The sequence below is a fragment of the Leguminivora glycinivorella genome, chromosome 24, assembly GCF_023078275.1.
Source record: "Leguminivora glycinivorella isolate SPB_JAAS2020 chromosome 24, LegGlyc_1.1, whole genome shotgun sequence".
Classification (NCBI taxonomy): Eukaryota; Metazoa; Arthropoda; class Insecta; order Lepidoptera; family Tortricidae; genus Leguminivora; species Leguminivora glycinivorella.
In genome coordinates, this window is record NC_062994.1 from 3205748 (window position 1) to 3224937 (window position 19190).

At 41.5% G+C, this 19190-nt stretch overlaps 1 protein-coding gene across 2 annotated transcripts in view; it reads left to right on the plus strand.

The window, feature by feature from the left end:
* The window catches only part of LOC125238573 (cuticlin-4), a 98218-nt gene extending 80007 nt beyond the window's left edge, over window positions 1–18211 (plus strand). The window contains exons 5-11 of one of the 2 annotated variants that reach the window (XM_048145912.1): window positions 9183–9271; window positions 9433–9516; window positions 10189–10267; window positions 11051–11193; window positions 12359–12515; window positions 15310–15435; window positions 16025–18211. In XM_048145912.1, the coding sequence (XP_048001869.1) occupies window positions 9183–9271; window positions 9433–9516; window positions 10189–10267; window positions 11051–11193; window positions 12359–12515; window positions 15310–15435; window positions 16025–16213 (867 nt within the window). In that variant the 3' untranslated portion in view covers window positions 16214–18211. Of the gene's footprint in view, window positions 1–9182; window positions 9356–9432; window positions 9517–10188; window positions 10268–11050; window positions 11194–12358; window positions 12516–15309; window positions 15436–16024 lie in introns of both variants that reach the window. The other variant, XM_048145913.1, reaches the window with a different exon arrangement.
* Window positions 18212–19190: the final 979 nt, after the last annotated feature.

Here is a 19190-nt window from a genome sequence, read left to right on the forward strand (position 1 = left end):
GCGTTTCGTTTCGTGAGCGTTTGTGCCATTCGGCTACGTGCCCTGGCATGTAAGTTTTCCCCTCACTAGCTCGGAAACACGTGTTTTGTCCTTTAATGCCAGCGGGTAAAAACGCATTTTATTCACTAGTGGGTAAAGTAATTTGACCTTGAATAAAGTCAAATTAACTGCTTTAAAATTTATAAAAGTAGGTGAATCTAGTAATAAATTAAGATGATTTACCACCTGTGCAACTACTGGAAGCAGTGATAAACACATTTTTTGCGTTGTGAGGGGTGATGTTGTTCCCTTTACCGAGCGCAGACTAATTGGGTTGAGGGTCCCAATAAGTCGACACTCTTATAAGATGGTGAGGGTTCAGGCCTGGCTTAACAGAACAACAACAACGATTCCAATTGGATTTATTTAGACAACACAAGAGTTACACGCAAGTTTACATAAATAGTCTTATACAATGTAGTCTAGTAACACTAAGTAACACGAATGCCGTGAGTGGTATATCTAGCACTGTACACTGTTGCTTTCACTGAACTTCACTTTGACTATGGACGCGACGGTAGCGGGTGTACCGAAAAGAGGTGACGTGACGAGACGTACTCCGAACCGGGCTCACGCCTTGCTAGTAGAAGACTCTCCGTGTGTGATCGGAATTGCGACCTTACGCCAAACGCAGGGGTTTACGCAATGTGTGATCGGAACGGGCTTTCTCCGTACTTAGCAAGGAGCTAACTAGGACCTTACTCTAGGCCTAAGCTAGCTCCTTGCTAAGTACGGAGAAAGCCCGTTCCGATCACACATTGCGTAAACCCCTGCGTTTGGCGTAAGGTCGCAATTCCGATCACACACGGAGAGTCTTCTACTAGCAAGGCGTGAGCCCGGTTCGGAGTACGTCTCGTCACGTCACCTCTTTTCGGTACACCCGCTACCGTCGCGTCCATAGTCAAAGTGAAGTTCAGTGAAAGCAACAGTGTACAGTGCTAGATATACCACTCACGGCATTCGTGTTACTTAGTGTTACTAGACTACATTGTATAAGACTATTTGTGTAAACTTGCGTGTAACTCTTGTGTTGTCTAAATAAATCCAATTGGAATCGTTGTTGTTGTTCTGTTAAGCCAGGCCTGAACCCTCACCATCTTATAAGAGTGTCGACTTATTGGGACCCTCAACCCAATTAGTCTGCGCTCGGTAAAGGGAACAACATCACCCCTTAACCGCTTTCACAACTGGCCCCACGTTGGGCGCCAGTTGTAAAAGGTGGTAAAAGGGGTGATGTTGTTCCCTTTACCGAGCGCAGACTAATTGGGTTGAGGGTCCCAATAAGTCGACACTCTTATAAGATGGTGAGGGTTCAGGCCTGGCTTAACAGAACAACAACAACGATTCCAATTGGATTTATTTAGACAACACAAGAGTTACACGCAGGTTTACACAAATAGTCTTATACAATGTAGTCTAGTAACACTAAGTAACACGAATGCCGTGAGTGGTATATCTAGCACTGTACACTGTTGCTTTCACTGAACTTCACTTTGACTATGGACGTCGTCGGATCCAGAGGGGGAGACTGTAGCACGACCAAGTTTCCCACGCGTAACGCAGGTAGAAGGTTCCGCCGGCCCTTCCGATTCCAACGGTACCGCACCATTGTTTCTACATTGCGATGGCCGGCCACTGCAGATGCGCGGGTCCAGCGTCCCGTTACTCAGGAAGGAAGCGTCGCTTTCACCCACGCCGTCGGGTGGTATAAAAGCCCGCCGGGACACATCCCAAATCAGTTGACATCCCAGTCTGCTCCTAACTAGGACCTTACTCTAGGCCTAAGATAGCTCCTTGCTAAGTACGGAGAAAGCCCGTTCCGATCACACATTGCGTAAACCCCTGCGTTTGGCGTAAGGTCGCAATTCCGATCACACACGGAGAGTCTTCTACTAGCAAGGCGTGAGCCCGGTTCGGAGTACGTCTCTTTACGTCACCTCTTTTCGGTACACCCGCTACCGTCGTCCATAGTCAAAGTGAAGTTCAGTGAAAGCAACAGTGTACAGTGCTAGATATACCACTCACGGCATTCGTGTTACTTAGTGTTACTAGACTACATTGTATAAGACTATTTGTGTAAACCTGCGTGTAACTCTTGTGTTGTCTAAATAAATCCAATTGGAATCGTTGTTGTTGTTCTGTTAAGCCAGGCCTGAACCCTCACCATCTTATAAGAGTGTCGACTTATTGGGACCCTCAACCCAATTAGTCTGCGCTCGGTAAAGGGAACAACATCACCCCTTTTACCACCTTTTACAGTTGTAGTTTCCTCGCTATAGTGAGGGGAAAAGTTTTGTGTTACACTCGGGTGCAAATGTATTTTACTTCTCGTGTGTTAAAAAACTCACAAGTTCATGATTCTATTCTCGAACCACTCGGTTCGCTCCTGGTTCAACTATAGAATCCTTTCACTTGCTCGTTTTTCAATTCCACACTCGGCGTTAAAATACAACTTTGCCCCCTTGTATAACAAATAACTATTAGTACATCTACACAAAAAAAAGATCTTTTTCAATACAGATGGTGCTTTTTTATAGCACTAGTACTAGTGGGTCATTTTGTCAGTTCGAAATTTCAGAGGGCCATTTATAATGAAAAACCGGCGGAGGGGGGGGGGGGACGCACTTTTTTTTCCTTTAGGAGCGATTATTTCCGAAAACATTAATATTATCAAAAAACAATCTTAGTAAACCCTTATTCATTTTTAAATACCTATCCAACAATATATCACACGTTGGGGTTGGAATGAAAAAAAATATCAGCCCCCACTTTACATGTAGGGGGGTACATATACATATTGTTACCAAATTTCAGCTTTTTAGTGCTAACGGTTACTGAGATTATCCGCGGACGGACGGATGGACGGACGGACGGACGGACGGACGGACAGACAGACATGGCGAAACTATAAGGGTTCCTAGTTGACTACGGAACCCTAAAAACGTCGTACGACACACGTGCGAAAAGGAAATAGGCTAGTTTCCTATACTTAAAATAAAATATTTTATGCAGTGCACGAAATAAAGCACCACATATTTAATTAGAAAAAAAATATGGACAGTGTGAAAGGTGGTAAAAGGGGTGATGTTGTTCCCTTTACCGAGCGCAGACTAATTGGGTTGAGGGTCCCAATAAGTCGACACTCTTATAAGATGGTGAGGGTTCAGGCCTGGCTTAACAGAACAACAACAACGATTCCAATTGGATTTATTTAGACAACACAAGAGTTACACGCAGGTTTACACAAATAGTCTTATACAATGTAGTCTAGTAACACTAAGTAACACGAATGCCGTGAGTGGTATATCTAGCACTGTACACTGTTGCTTTCACTGAACTTCACTTTGACTATGGACGCGACGGTAGCGGGTGTACCGAAAAGAGGTGACGTAACGAGACGTACTCCGAACCGGGCTCACGCCTTGCTAGTAGAAGACTCTCCGTGTGTGATCGGAATTGCGACCTTACGCCAAACGCAGGGGTTTACGCAATGTGTGATCGGAACGGGCTTTCTCCGTACTTAGCAAGGAGCTATCTTAGGCCTAGAGTAAGGTCCTAGTTAGGAGCAGACTGGGATGTCAACTGATTTGGGATGTGTCCCGGCGGGCTTTTATACCACCCGACGGCGTGGGTGAAAGCGACGCTTCCTTCCTGAGTAACGGGACGCTGGACCCGCGCATCTGCAGTGGCCGGCCATCGCAATGTAGAAACAATGGTGCGGTACCGTTGGAATCGGAAGGGCCGGCGGAACCGTCTACCTGCGTTACGCGTGGGAAACTTGGTCGTGCTACAGTCTCCCCCTCTGGATCCGACGACGTCCCGGCGAGGAGCCAGCACGAGGTAGCACTTCGTCTTTTCCATCGATTTTGCTTTGGCATGCCCCTTGGGCTTCTTAGTCTTCTTCTTGAAGTTTGTGAGTGGTTGGAGTGGTGGTTCCGTAGGGGCCACCACCTCTTCATGATATAGCGCAAACGCTGCATCTTGGGGAGGTTTAATCTTCTCCGGACAGTCACTATTCCGAGTGACTATGCATGATGCGAGCTGACGTTGTGACTTTACGTCAGAGCTATCTTGTTTTGGTGCAAGTTTGGCACGCTCTGCATGAGCTGGAATGACCACTCCTGGATCACGTGCCTGCAACTTCAAAGCTTCCTGACTATTCTTGTCTAATGCTTCTTTTCTTTCTTCCGTTGAGGGAATTAGCGTGTAGCCTAATTCAACTTTTGTAGTACTTGGCCCTATTTCACCAGGGACGCTTGGGGCCCAAGAATATAGGCCGACGCTCTGGTCTCCTGGATTTGTATTTCTGCAGCAATTAGGACACTTGCTGCGAACGACGCCGGGTCTGCCGCATCCGTAGCAACTGATGCCAACCGGTGCTGATGGAGCAACCTTGCTCACATCTCCCCCTGCAGTTGAGCTTATCTCTTGTTGTTGCCGCTTCTTTGTGCGACAATCTGCTTCGGCGTGCCCGTTCTTATCACAGTACTCGCAGCGTTGTCGGCCTGAAGTGTTCCGTTCGTTGTTTGAAGGTACTGAGGCAACATTTTCTTCCCAGCTCGTCTTCTTTTCCAATAGGATTTCTTCAGCGCTCCGTGCGAGTTTCAGAAGTTCGTCGATCGATTTGAAAGCGCTTCTTGGCACCATTTCCCGTATATTCAAGTGTAGCTGACCATAAATCATATGGAGTTGATGGGTCTCCGGTGGGATTGGTGCAGGCAGCTGGGCTATGAGTGCCCTCTTCTTTGCGACGAACTTCTCAGTGGGGGTCTTCGCATCCTGCTTGAGTTCTATTATCCTCTGATACAGGATGTCCGCTGGTATTTTCGGGGCGAACGCGTGCCGAAGCCGATTCTCAAAATCCGTCCAGGACTTGATGTCTGACTTGGCACCTTCCCACCAGACAGCGGCGTCTCCTTTTAAAAGGAGGGTAAGCCCTTCCAGAGCGTTCTCGTCGTCAATGTTCTCGATTTTCTTGTACACGTTGATAGCTGCGAGAAAAGTCTCTGCAGCCTCGTTTTCGCCAGTCCCGTCGTATACTGCGTTGCATCGTGCGAATGACCCTTGTCTGCTTGCCGGTGCCAGAGCTGCGATGATGCGCTGGAGCTGTTCTTCGGTCATCGTGAGGGCCATCTTCGCTCTGTGTTGTGCTCGTGTTCTGGGTTCTGAAGCCAGGGCCCCACGTTGGGCGCCAGTTGTAAAAGGCGGTAAAGGGGTGATGTTGTTCCCTTTACCGAGCGCAGACTAATTGGGTTGAGGGTCCCAATAAGTCGACACTCTTATAAGATGGTGAGGGTTCAGGCCTGGCTTAACAAAACAACAACAACGATTCCAATTGGATTTATTTAGACAACACAAGAGTTACACGCAGGTTTACACAAATAGTCTTATACAATGTAGTCTAGTAACACTAAGTAACACGAATGCCGTGAGTGGTATATCTAGCACTGTACACTGTTGCTTTCACTGAACTTCACTTTGACTATGGACGCGACGGTAGCGGGTGTACCGAAAAGAGGTGACGTAACGAGACGTACTCCGAACCGGGCTCACGCCTTGCTAGTAGAAGACTCTCCGTGTGTGATCGGAATTGCGACCTTACGCCAAACGCAGGGGTTTACGCAATGTGTGATCGGAACGGGCTTTCTCCGTACTTAGCAAGGAGCTATCTTAGGCCTAGAGTAAGGTCCTAGTTAGGAGCAGACTGGGATGTCAACTGATTTGGGATGTGTCCCGGCGGGCTTTTATACCACCCGACGGCGTGGGTGAAAGCGACGCTTCCTTCCTGAGTAACGGGACGCTGGACCCGCGCATCTGCAGTGGCCGGCCATCGCAATGTAGAAACAATGGTGCGGTACCGTTGGAATCGGAAGGGCCGGCGGAACCGTCTACCTGCGTTACGCGTGGGAAACTTGGTCGTGCTACAACAGTAGTTATGTTTAAACATAATTTGTATTTAATAAGTCAAAGAGAAAGATATAAAGTAAATGAATTGACCGTGACGTCACTCCTCAGTATTTCATAGTAATTCCATATTAATGCCATATTATAAAATCGTTTTGACAGTTCTTAAAACGAAGCTAATTTCGTAATGTACTATTTCGAGGAAGTGTGATAAAAATGGAATATAGACCCTACCCCTTTGCAGTAAGACGTATCTTCAGGAAGTACTTAGTTTAAACCTATAATATTACTTAATAATGTTATTAGACACAATGGGTGGATGTGACGTCACGTCACTTCCTGCGCGAGCGCACGACGGAAAAAACCGTTCGGAATTTGAATTTCTGGTGACTCAGTTTTGTCGGGATCAGGATGTGACATAATTAATAATTCGTGGGTAGAACTATAAATTATAAATATACCTACGAAGACATACCTAAGATATTTATTGACAACAGGCCTGGCCTAGCGCGTAGTGACTAGTGACCCTGTCTGCTAAGCCGGTAAGGGCATTTATTTGTGTAATGAACACAGATATTAAATTTGTTCCTGAATCATGGATGTTTTCTATATAAGTATGTATTTATCTATTTAAGTAAGTAGGTATATTGTCGCCTAGCACCCATAGTACAAGCTAAGGTGTCCCCCAATATGTATTATTTATTGATTTATTTTATTGACATAAACTTAGAGTACCTACTTAGACACAATCCACGTTATCAGTAGAGAAGGGCGCGAAATGAAAAAAATCTGTTGAAAGTAAAATCTTCGCGTTTTTTTTATATTACCTCGGGGTCAACGATTATAGACGGACGGATGTTAAGCACTTTCCGCAGCCTATGGACGCCTGCTTCTCCCGAGGTATTAAATGCTCGTTCCCTTCCTAACACTAAGGAATTTTGAAAACTGGCAGCTTTAGTTTGCTCACCGGCAGCGCCTGGGCTTTTAATATAAAAGAGTACCTATTTACCTAAGTACGTATTTATAATATTAATGTTTGTTCGTTAAATAGTAGGTATGTACCTAGATTACGGATATTTTTGTACAAGTAAATAAAATCTTAACAAATGACCAAAAAATCCAGAGATAACAGAACAAATTATAGAACAAGGCCCGTGAAGAAACGCTAACTCGCGTGACCACAACGAAACAATGTAAATTAAAACTAAAAACTGAGATTTAAAACGAATTAAACTTTATTACTACCTAGCTAGTAGCTTTTTGAGATGGTTTTGTTAACTTAGTTTTAGTTTAAAAACAATTTGACTAAAAAACATCACCGTTACGGAAAAAAATACTTTATTATTAAGAGATTTTTAGGTTACTTTTCTTAAGTTGGTTTTTGTATAAAAACAATTTGATAGAAATACTTCGATGAAGAAAAATGAAGTTTATTTTGTTGTGGACAGAGTTGAGTTGTATTTCTATTTATTGGAATGTTAGTATTTAGATTTTCAAGCTTCTGATGAAATTATTAGTTTCACATGGACCTTAACCTTGCCTTGGGTTAAAAACGATGATTTAATGGGATTATTATAAAATATGGTGTAATAGAAATGGAATTGGAAATAGTGAGCCGGGTGTTATGAGTAATAAAGCTTATATTACTAATAAATTGTTGGACCGTTATCTATGATTTCCATTTTACCATAAAAATATCGCTGACTTAACAGCCACCTTACAACCGATTCAATCATATCGAAGTCTTATTTTATTAATTAAAAACTTCCTATTGAAATTATTAATATTCGACGTTACATATTTTCCTTAGGTACCTACAGTGGTGCAAGGAAGGACCATTCAATCAGAATTTTGTCTTGGAATTTCATCATCATCCTCCTTGCGTTATCCATGGGAGCCTAGTGTCCGCTTTGACAACTAATCCCAGGATTTGTCGTAGGCACTAGTTTTTTTACGAAAGTGACTGCCGCCTAACCTTCCAACCCGAAGGGTAAACTAGACGTTATTGGAATTATTCCGGTATCCTCACGATGTTTTCCTTCACCGAAAAGCGACTGGCAAATATCAAATGGCATTTCGGACATAAATTTCTGCGACACCAGACGCCGCAGAAATGTAATCTACCTCTATCGCTCTTGCATACTGGCGCGACAGAGCCAGACTGCATATCTGCGGCGTTTGACGTCAACATTCACAAAAATTCCACATCCATACCGTACTAGGGATGTTACGAATATTTGCATTCGCATTCGCATATGCGAATGATTCGCATTATTTTAAACATTTGCATTGACATTTGCGAATGAGAATATGTGCAAGTCGCAGCTTGTTCCTCGCCCGCGCCGGCCGCTCCAATTGCTACTTGTCGACTGTCGACTCGCGCATGCGCAGATAGGTCAAATTCGTTATGGCCGCTGTACACATATGGCTGATATGGCCAACGGTTCCACCAGCCCCCTTGGCCAAGCGTGTAGAGGGCTACTTGGCCGTAAGTTGGCAGCTGGCGCTTGCGCTTGCCGGCCAACCGATTGGTGTCAGTTTTTTGTCCACACATCAAAGGATCTTGGCGCCAATGGCCAACTGCGTTTACACGTTGGCGCTTCATTCAGTTGGTCGTCAGCCGTCAGAGAGGACAGTAGTGAAATATTTACGAAAATAATAAGTTTATCTATGCCAATAATAGTGTAGATTTTAGGAAATAAAATAACCTTGCAAATGTTTAATGTATTTCCTAAAAAAGATAAATGTTCTTATCAGAATATTAAAAAAATTGTTAATATTTCAAATAATTTAATTTTACTACGGGGTTATTATTTATTAATCAATTTTTTCTGACAACGTCTATGACCTAGAATTTCCTAGACTTTTCCATTCCACGTCCATCTTTCATGAAGAGCCAATGCCAAGTGATTGGTTCGCCAATGTGTAAACAGCGGTTCTTATCTTGGCCGAGGGGTTTCACAAAGGGTTGGTGGAACCGTTGGCCATATGTGTACAGCGGCCATTACGGCGTGAAGTTCGTACTCGGCATTTTGACCAATAGTAAGCATTTTTACCTAGCGGGTTGTTGGTGATTGCTTGGTTTTTATTTTGGTTTTTTATGAAATTCAGCGATATTCGCATTCGCACATTAGCATTCGCATTCGCATTCGCATTCGCGAATGTGACACATGCGACATTCGTGACATCCCTAATCTATACCACAAAAATTCTCAATTTCAAATTCTCTCTCTTTCCAGGACGATGGCACCGTCGAATACTTCAACAACATCATCGTCCAGCCCCACCTCCGCCTCGTCACCGGCCAGGGTCGCGGGTACCACGTCAGGTGCCGATACAGAAGGAGGGACCTGGCTCAGTTCCATATCTACCCTAGAGCATCAGCTCTTAGTTCCAACACTCTTGAAGAACGGTAAGTTAAGATTACCTAGTAATCTCATCATCACTAGTATATATGATCACTGGCCAGGGTCGCGGGTATCACGTCAGGTGCCGATACCGAAGGAGGGACCTCGCTCAGTTCCATATCTACCCTAGAGCATCAGCTCTTAGCTCCAACACTCTTGAAGAACAGTAAGTTAAGAGTACCTACTAATCTCATCATCACTAGATCATCTGATAACTGGCCAGGGTCGATGGTATCATGTGCAGATGTAGATACAGAAGGGGGGACCTGGCACAGTTCCATATCTACCCTAGAGCAGATGCTGTCAGTTCCAACACTTCTGAAGAACAGTAAGTTCAACAACTTCTTGAGTTCTTGACTCTTGAACAGACACACTTCACAGAATATATAATAGTACGAGCACAGAAGGCTCACTGCTTTGATGTTCACAAAATGCCGCCTTTCATAATTCTTACCTACTTACATCAACAAACGGACCGCACGCGAGCAGCCGACATTGAGTTGTATTGCGCCGCGCAAATTTCGTCACCACTGAATGGGCCGCGAGTGCGCGGCCGCCGGCATGTACTTTGTAGCTCGGCGAAAGAATCGCGGAATGAGCCTCCCCTGATTACACCTGTCTCTTTCGATATTTTTCTTCTCGACCCAATCCAAATATTAGTTCAGAATAAAACCGCATATATGTGACATTATCTGGGTCCTTATTGTCGATGGCGCTTACGTCGTTATGAGCGATGTTCGTGTACAAATACGACGCCGCGGGACGTAAGCGCCATCGACAATAAGGTCCCTTTACCTAGGTAACGTCACATATGTGACGTATAATTTTATTATTTCAGAGAGGATTTCGATGAAGACTCCGGTCTGCTGCCGTCCGTTACGATGAAAATTTACAAAGGGGACCCGAAAGATAAACAGGTATTTGATGCCCATTTTCAATTTGGATAGTTTGTACCTACGAGATTTTCTTAGCCCGGACACAGTATAATAATGAGTACTATCGTACAGTATAACCACTCCCGCTTCCCGCTGAAAGTGCCGCCCATCCCCTCTCGGTTACCTCACCGCCTGTCAAAGACGCGAACAGTCGACCTGTCATATTTCACTCATACAAGCATAGTACGCGTTCACCTACACGAGCTTAGACTGCGTGCTAGGAACGCGCCTCTTTCATATATTTAATCGCCAGTGTCCGAGGTGTGGCCCGGATTAGTTAAGCTACACATTACAGCTTAGAAAAAAAGAGTAGAAAGTACCCACCACCCTATTTAAGAATTGAGGGAATGCATGGATAAATTCGCACACATCCATCAGGCCTCCGTGGCGAAGTTGGAAGCGTGATGGCTCCAGCAAAGCCAGAGGTCGCAGGTTCGGGTCCTGCCGGAGGTGTGAATTTTCTATTTTTCCTTTAATTTAAAAATTAAAATCGCTGCCAATAGAAATTGTCAACAATGTAAACAAACCATTACAATAAAATATCAATACTTTAGCACAATTTTATTATTTTAAAGGTTGAGGATCATAATGTGATATGAATTGATTAAATAACACATGGATTTAGCCAGTACCTGATGACAGAATGCAAATTAAATACATTTTGACTACAAGGTTTGTTTACATTGTTCACAAGTTCTATTCACGGCGACTTTACCTTAACTAAGTATTACCAAGGTATTACTAAATTAATTAAATACGTTTCAGGTGGCGTCCAACGTACGGATCGGCGACACGCTAACCCTAGTGGTGTCTCTGGAGAAACAGAAACGGTTTGGTCTCCTCGTTTCCGAGTGTTCCGTGAGAGACGGACTGGGCTGGGCAGAACAGAGCCTAATCGCTGATGACGGGTAAATAGTTAAATACTTATTTCCTTATTTCATGATGGGTAAGATTTCTGCAAATAACTACAGTGAAGTGTTTAGAAACGGAAACGCTTTGGTCTCGTTTCCGAGTGTTCCGTGAGAGACGGACTGGGCTGGGCAGAGCAGAGCCTAATCGCTGATGACGGGTAAATAGTTAAATACTTCCTTATTTCATGATGGGTAAGATTTCTGCCAATAACTACAGTGAAGTGTTTAGAAACGGAAACGCTTTGGTCTCGTTTCCGAGTGTTCCGTGAGAGACGGACTGGGCTGGGCAGAGCAGAGCCTAATCGCTGATGACGGGTAAATATTAAATATTATACATACTTTGACGACCGGTCTGGCCTTGCGTGTAGTGACCCTGCCTGCTAGGCTGCGGCCCCGGGTTCGAATCCCGGTTACCGGCCCTTAGGGCATTTATTTGTGTGATGAGCACAGGTATTTGTTCCTGAGTCATGGATATTTTCTATGTAAGTATTTGTATATTATATATATCGTTGTCTGATTACCCACAACACAAGCCTTCTTGAGCTTAGGTACCGTGGGACTCGGTCAATCTGTGTTTACGTCTTATAATATTTATTTATTTTATTTACTTAGTTATTTTACTAGTCATTGATTGATTCTTAAAATCAGAGATAATTCGGGCTTGATTTCTTTGAGTTTTCTATTACTTATACTAACTGACTAGGTTGCGCAGAGCCTTTCATCAGTGATGGCAGATTAAAAGGCAAATATCGCTTTTATAATATGTATATCTACTAACCCCAGTGATCTCTAGAAAAACAGCAGAGTTTGATCGCTGATGGGCCTACAAGTATTTGGAAACAGAGACGTTTCTGTCTCGGTCTATCGCGGACTTTGAATTTATCTCTCACGGGTATTTTCACCGACTTCAAAAAAGGAGGAGATTCTCAATTCGTCGGGATCTTTATAGAGAAACAGACGTCCCGATCTATCTTTGTTTCGTGTAAGGGCAAAATTGTATCAAAATGTGATAAATATAATTAGGCATGTAGGTAATATGTACTAACATTAATGTTATGATTTCTTGCCGGAGTTTTATAGTCTATAGGTATAGATAGTCTTCTAGTTACTTCCTTTTCCCATCGTGTCACTGAAAATGAAATGATCACAATTTCTGTTTCAGTTGCCCGCTAGATGGCGAGATAATGGGCATGTTCCAGTACGGTGACGAGCGACAGGACGCACGCGTGTCGTTCCCGGCACACAAGTTCCCTTACACCGCTAGCGTGTATTATACTTGCGAAGTTAAACTGTGCGACTTGAATCATCCTACCGACTGTGTAAGTATTTGACGCTTATCGTCACTACTTTTAAAAAAACTTGTATCTTCTTCTGTCAATGAAAAAAAATGGTAGTAAGTATGTACGGAATGCATATAGACTTACTTCGTTTTAACTTTGAGGAACAGCGTGAGATACGAGATTTTTTTTAAGTAGTGACGATATGTTGTTCTTGGTTCTTGGCACACAAGTTCCCTTATACTTCTAGTGTGTATTACACGTGTGAAGTCAAACTGTGCGATTTGAATCATTATACCGAATGTGTATTTGACGCATATGTGTCGTTCTTGGCACACAAGTTCCCTTACATTACACCGCTAATGTCTATTACACTTGTGAAGTTAAACTGTGCGACTTGAATCATCCTACCAACTGTGTAAGTATTTGACGCATATGTCGTTCTTGGTTCTTGGCACACAAGTTCCCTTACACCGCTAGTGTGTATTACACGTGCGAAGTCAAACTGTGCGACTTGAATCATTATACCGACTGTGTAAGTATTTGACGCATATGTGTCGTTCTTGGCACACAAGTTCCCTGACATTACACCGCTAATGTCTATTACACTTGTGAAGTTAAACTGTGCGACTTGAATCATCCTACCGACTGTGTAAGTATTTGACGCATATGGTGTCGTTCTTGGTTCTTGGTACACAAGTTGCCTTATACTGCGAGTGTGCTTGAATCATCTTACCGAATGTGTGAGTATTAACCCCTAAACAAGACTTTTCATGGCCAAAGTATCCTTGGGTGTCAAGGGTTCTAATATGGTCCTTTTTATCGATTATTTTACTCTTAAAGACCCTTTAAACATGGAACGCACAAATAAGTTGTGACGCATACGTATCGTACTTGGCACCCAAGTTCCCTTACACCGCTAATGTGTATTACAAGTGCGAAGTCAAACTGTACGATTTGAACCATCCAACGGACTGTGTCAGTGCCCACCTATTATTTAAATACATGTGTTGTAACGCATATGTGTCGTTCCCGGCACACAAGTTCCCTTGCACCGCTAGTGTGTAGTATACTTGTGAAGTGCTTGTGCGATTTTAATCATCCTACCGACTGAGTATTTTCATAGTAGAAGTAGATTAAGTATACATATATTTTTTTTTCCTTTGCTTAAGACAACAAGAGTCTTTTACAACTCTAAAGTTATTTTAGTTATTCGGTTTTTTTCTTCATGTATAATTTTTTTAGATGTACTTTGACACTTAGAGACTCTATACATCTCTAACATCTCTTATTAATAATCAATATCTGGGCGACCGAGCTTCGCTCGGTTCTATTTTAATATATCACGTCTTTAGATAAAAAAAAAACTCTTATAAATACAAAAACAAAAGACAAAAAACAAAAACTTAATTTCTGACCGGGATTCGAAACCCTGACACCTACGATCTATCTGCGTACATTAGACCGACCTCGTGCGACTGAGCTAAGCGGAATCGATGCGCGCGCGGCGAAATTAAGGACCATATTTTACGTTTACAAATGCGAAAGAAAAACTCATGAAAACTCGAAAATTCGCGTTTTCCGGGATCTAAGGCTACGCTAGATCGATTTTTCACCCCCGAAAACCCCCACAAAACAAATTTCAGCGAAATCGTTAGAGCGGTTTCCGAGATCGTCGGTATATATAAATAAATAAATAAATAAATAAATAAATAAATAAATAAATATACAAGAATTGCTCGTTTAATAGTATAAGATAATAGCTTTGTACTTTGTATAATTTCTTGTGTTAATTTTTTTTTATGAATACTTTTGCTTATTAAATTGTATCTTGTTTTTTTTTAATGCATGTTAAATATAAGATGTAATGTTTTGAAAAGAAGTGGCCCGCCGAGTTTCTTGCCGGTCCCATAGTGGATACCCTCCTCCAACTGAGGGGGGACTGAAATCTTCTCGAGGCTGAGGCGTAGGGTTAGAGCCGGCGTAGTTTTATTTGACGTTCATAAGCGCATTGTAATATGCCTACTTGGAAAATAAATATTTCATTTCATTTCATTTCATTTCATTTCATTTCAAATAAGTTATAACGCATATGTGTCGTACTTGGCACGCAAGTTCCCTTACACTGCTTAGTCTGTATTACACATACGAGGTGAAACTGCGCCATTTGTAGCATCCGAGGCAAGTTGTTTGGCCGAGGGAACTCACGCTCTGCCTCGGCAGAGACACATCTATATGAACCGTTGGCCGAGCAAGGGAATTGCCTCACGACGCTGCTCGCTCTGTGAGGACCTGGCCTATCACTTTATTCATGCTATTCATTATTTAATAATAAAGACGTTGACGACCAGTCTGGCTCAGTCGGTAGTGACCCTGCCTGCTAAGCCGCGGTCCTGGGTTCGAATCCCGGTAAGGGAATTTATTTGTTTGATGAGCACAGATATTTGTTCCTGCCTGAGTCATGGATGTTTTCTATGTATATAAGTATGTATTTATCTATTTAAGTATGTATATCGTCGCTTAGCACCCATAGTACAAGCGTTGCTTAGTTTGGGGCTAAGTTGATCTGTGTAAGGCGTCCCCAATATTAAAAAAAAAAAGGTTTAATAATCCAAGTATAGGTGCTTACATTTATGCCAGCCGCTTTTCGGTGAAGGAAAACATCGTGAGGAAACCGGACTAATCCCAATAAGGCCTAGCATCTCTTCGGGTTGGAAGGTCAGATGGCAGTCGCATTCGTAAGACTACCCACCTACGCTTGGGATTAGTCAAAGCAGACCCCACGCTCCTGTGAGGAGGATGATGATGACTTACATTTTATGTATTAACGTTACAGGAGCCCTGTTCCCACAAGCGACGCGTGCGGCGTCAAGAAGAAGGCTCACCAGCCACTGTCGAAGTCTTCTCTGGGCTTTACGTCAACGAGCAAGACTCGCTTGACAACGAGGTTACAACTGAAAAGGTCAGTACTTACAATTAGTCAGACCAAGCTAAGTCGGCAACGATTTTGATAGTCACGGCTGTGCAAGGGTTACAATAAATTTTATCGAAGCTTGAGTTAAAAATAACATTTTCAGTACAGATGGCGGTTTTTTTACGCACTAGTGCGAGAAGTGGTTCATTATATGCCAGGTCGAAACTTCGGAGGCTCATCTCATCTGTACTGAAAAATGTTGTACGATACACGTGCGAAAAGGAAATCCTTTTTTACGCACTTGTATCGTAATGTACTATTGTATTGGCCAGGCAGGCAAAATTGCAGACTTGATCTTGATCGCGGCACTTTATACCTATGACTTTTTGTTCTTTTCAACCAGGAGGATGGGGGGAGGCTTTATTTTTACTTTAACCACCCCGTCATCTTAAAACTAGTAATCTTGATAAATTTATATCATTTCACTACCTAGGTCTAATCACTTACAATTCTATTAAAACGGATTATTCGCAAATAAACACAAAATATACTTACTAAAATGAAAATGTGTGCATCGATGTACGCAATGAAACTGTTTGCATATTATACTAAGCTTACCCAAAATTTGTTCTTTCAGAAAGAAGACGAGATCTGCATATCGCAGCGCAACTTCGCCATAGGCATTTGCATCGCTGGCGTTATTTTAATGGCGTGTGTCATTGCCGCCATCGCCTTCATACTAGCGCGCAGACGCGGCAAGAGCCACTCCGGCAGTTCGTTGTACAGTGGACCATATACTAATACTGGGTATTCGCATACTAGCTAAACCAACCGCATGACGCCATAGACTTCAGTGGACGCCATACACTTCATCGCGGCAAGAACCAGTCTGGCAGTTCGTTGTACAGTGGGTCTTATACTAATACTGGGTATTCGCATACTAGCTAAACCAACCGCATGACGCCATAGACTTCAGTGGACGCCATACACTTCATCGCGGCAAGAACCAGTCTGGCAGTTCGTTGTACAGTGGGTCTTATACTAATACTGGGTATTCGCATACTAGCTAAACCAACCGCATGACGCCATAGACTTCAGTGGACGCCATACACTTCATCGCGGCAAGAACCACTGGCAGCTCACTGTACAGAGGCCCTTATACTAGTGGGGTTCTAATACTAGCTAAACCAACCTCAGACGATGTGACGCCATAGACTTCAGTTGACGCCATCGCCTATTTACTAGCGCGCAGACGCGACGTCATTCCGGCAGTTCGCTGTATAGTGGCCCTTATACTAATACTGGGTATTCGCATACTAGCTAAATAGATTACCAACCTCATGACAGTCACGATGACGCCATGGACTTGACTTAACGCCATTGCCTTGACGTCACGCCGTAGTCTTCATATGACGCCATAGTGATCAACCTCGCGCGCGAGAGCCATTCAGGCAGCATAGTAGATGATTCTGTAATTTCCTATTTTTCGATAATATAATAAAACTACAAAAATAATGAAAAGGGTATCTATCATATCATAGTTATTCTTACAAATTCAAATCTTTTTGACGCTTATTATAAAATGATTTAGAAGACAAAATAAAAAGAGATTTAAAAATCTTGACTGCAAAAATAAAGGTCAGCTGTAACAAAAGGTCAAAAATAAACTGGAAAAAGTTTTATCGTCGGGGGCGGGTTGTAACGAACTTTAAGATTTAGAATTTGAAAGAAACAAAACATCACAAAAGTAATCGCCATTTAATAGTATCAGTAATTAAGAATTCAATGACTTTGAGTGAAAAATTAGAGTTCTAATGTTTTTTTTTTATTTCTTGTTTTTACTTAGTATGAAAAAGTATTGGCAACCTCAAATATGAACAGTTCTATTGCATAGCTTCTTAATGTAAAAATCTATAATAATGTTTACAATAAGAAGGTATGTTCAAATAGATACCTAATAGATAGAAAATAACATTTTATCACAATTTAAACGCTTTTTGTCGGTTTCAAAGACATCGAATAGATTAAGTAGCGGATAGTCGGGAAACGAATTAATAATGATATTAAAATAAACTTAGGTGTTCCTTATTATTATACAAAATTGTGATATTTTCGCAATTTATGTTTAGCCACATTTTGTAATATATTCAATATTCATATTATTATCATGTTTTGTGTTCTAAGCATTGACCAATGAATTAATAGTCAAAAACAAACAACGAAAATTCAAAAATATTAAACCTATCTCTAAATAAAATGTATTTGATATATTGTCAAAAATGTCATTAGCATTCACTAAATGTCAGAAAAATTCAATTTCGTAACCAGTTACAATCGAATTTAATACTGTTTTGTAACTGGTTACGAAACATCGAAGAAATATTTTTTTGCTTTAAATTACCAAATTAAAAATATGTATGTATGTCGGTCTAATGTAGGAACACCTCATTCAGTCATATTTAGCATAAGTTTAGTTTTACAAATATGTATCTAGTAGTACAGTATTAAATATAAAGTGTTACCAAATCAGTCACAGATATTTTTACGGCTTAATAAAATAATTAAATGAGATCTCTCTGAACACTTTTAACACATGAAGGACAGTGTTATACATCCTGACAGGCAATTACATTATAGGGGATGGCTATTCAGAAAATAAATCAAAATATTTTTTTTGTTAAGAACATGTAAGCGAAAATTTAGTTTTCAGTACAGATGGTGTTTTTTTTTACGCACTAGTGCGAGAAGTGGTTCATTATATGCCAGGTCGAAACTTCGGAGGCTCATCTGTACTGAAAAACGTCGTACGATACACGTGCGAAAAGGTAACTCGTGTCGATTTAAAACACTCCCTTCGGTCGTGTTTTAATTTATCGTCACTCGTTTCGAACTTCCTTTTTTACGCACTTGTATCGTAATGTATTTCATTTCTAGTGAAAGTTATTTTTTTTTATGTTACTTAACGTCCCTTAAAATATCCGTGATTAATTTGGTAACACCCTACATAGATGCGAACAAAGTGCCAGAATGTACACACGACTTTATTGCTTATACGTTAAGGTTGTGAATACATATTTTCGGCTGTTAGTCCGCATCTATATTTAATGCCTTATGTACAGTCGACTACAAAGAGATGTATACACTTTTTCACCTTATTGCATTGTAATAAAGTGAAAAAATGGATACATCTCTTTGTAGTCGACTGTACCATGAAATTTAGATATTTATGTTGTGATAATGATATCGAATCCGTCCTGTAGCAATATTTTTATTTGCAAATAATTTTCATTATTTACAATGTAATGTTTTACTATTAACATTTTTTAAAGTCAAAATTGACTTAAGCTACGTAAATATTTAATTTGTATTTTCTTATAACACGGGACTTGTCATATAGGCCAGTTTTGCATAGCTGTTTGCAAATAGGGCCTTTTACCTCCGAGGTGGTGGGATATATTTCCATATAAGTGTTTCAGTTACTTATTACTCGTATTAACCCTTTACTGCATACGAAGCCATTTATGGTCGATATGAAATTGAATTCTATGGAGAACTATGGAAGTTCAAATTTCAATAACTAATATTTTTTAATTCATGCTGACGGGAAAAGGGTTAACGGTAGTAGTTCTTTTGAAAAGAATACTGAAATACTTAATTTTATCTTCTCTGTAATTTTCTGCCGTCTTAAATAATTTGTGGATGCCATATTCCTTAAGTTATATTTAAGTCCTTCTTATATGCCATTTAAGCGATCGGTGCTAAAATTTATCTCTTTATTTACACTTATTTTAATATAAGACAAA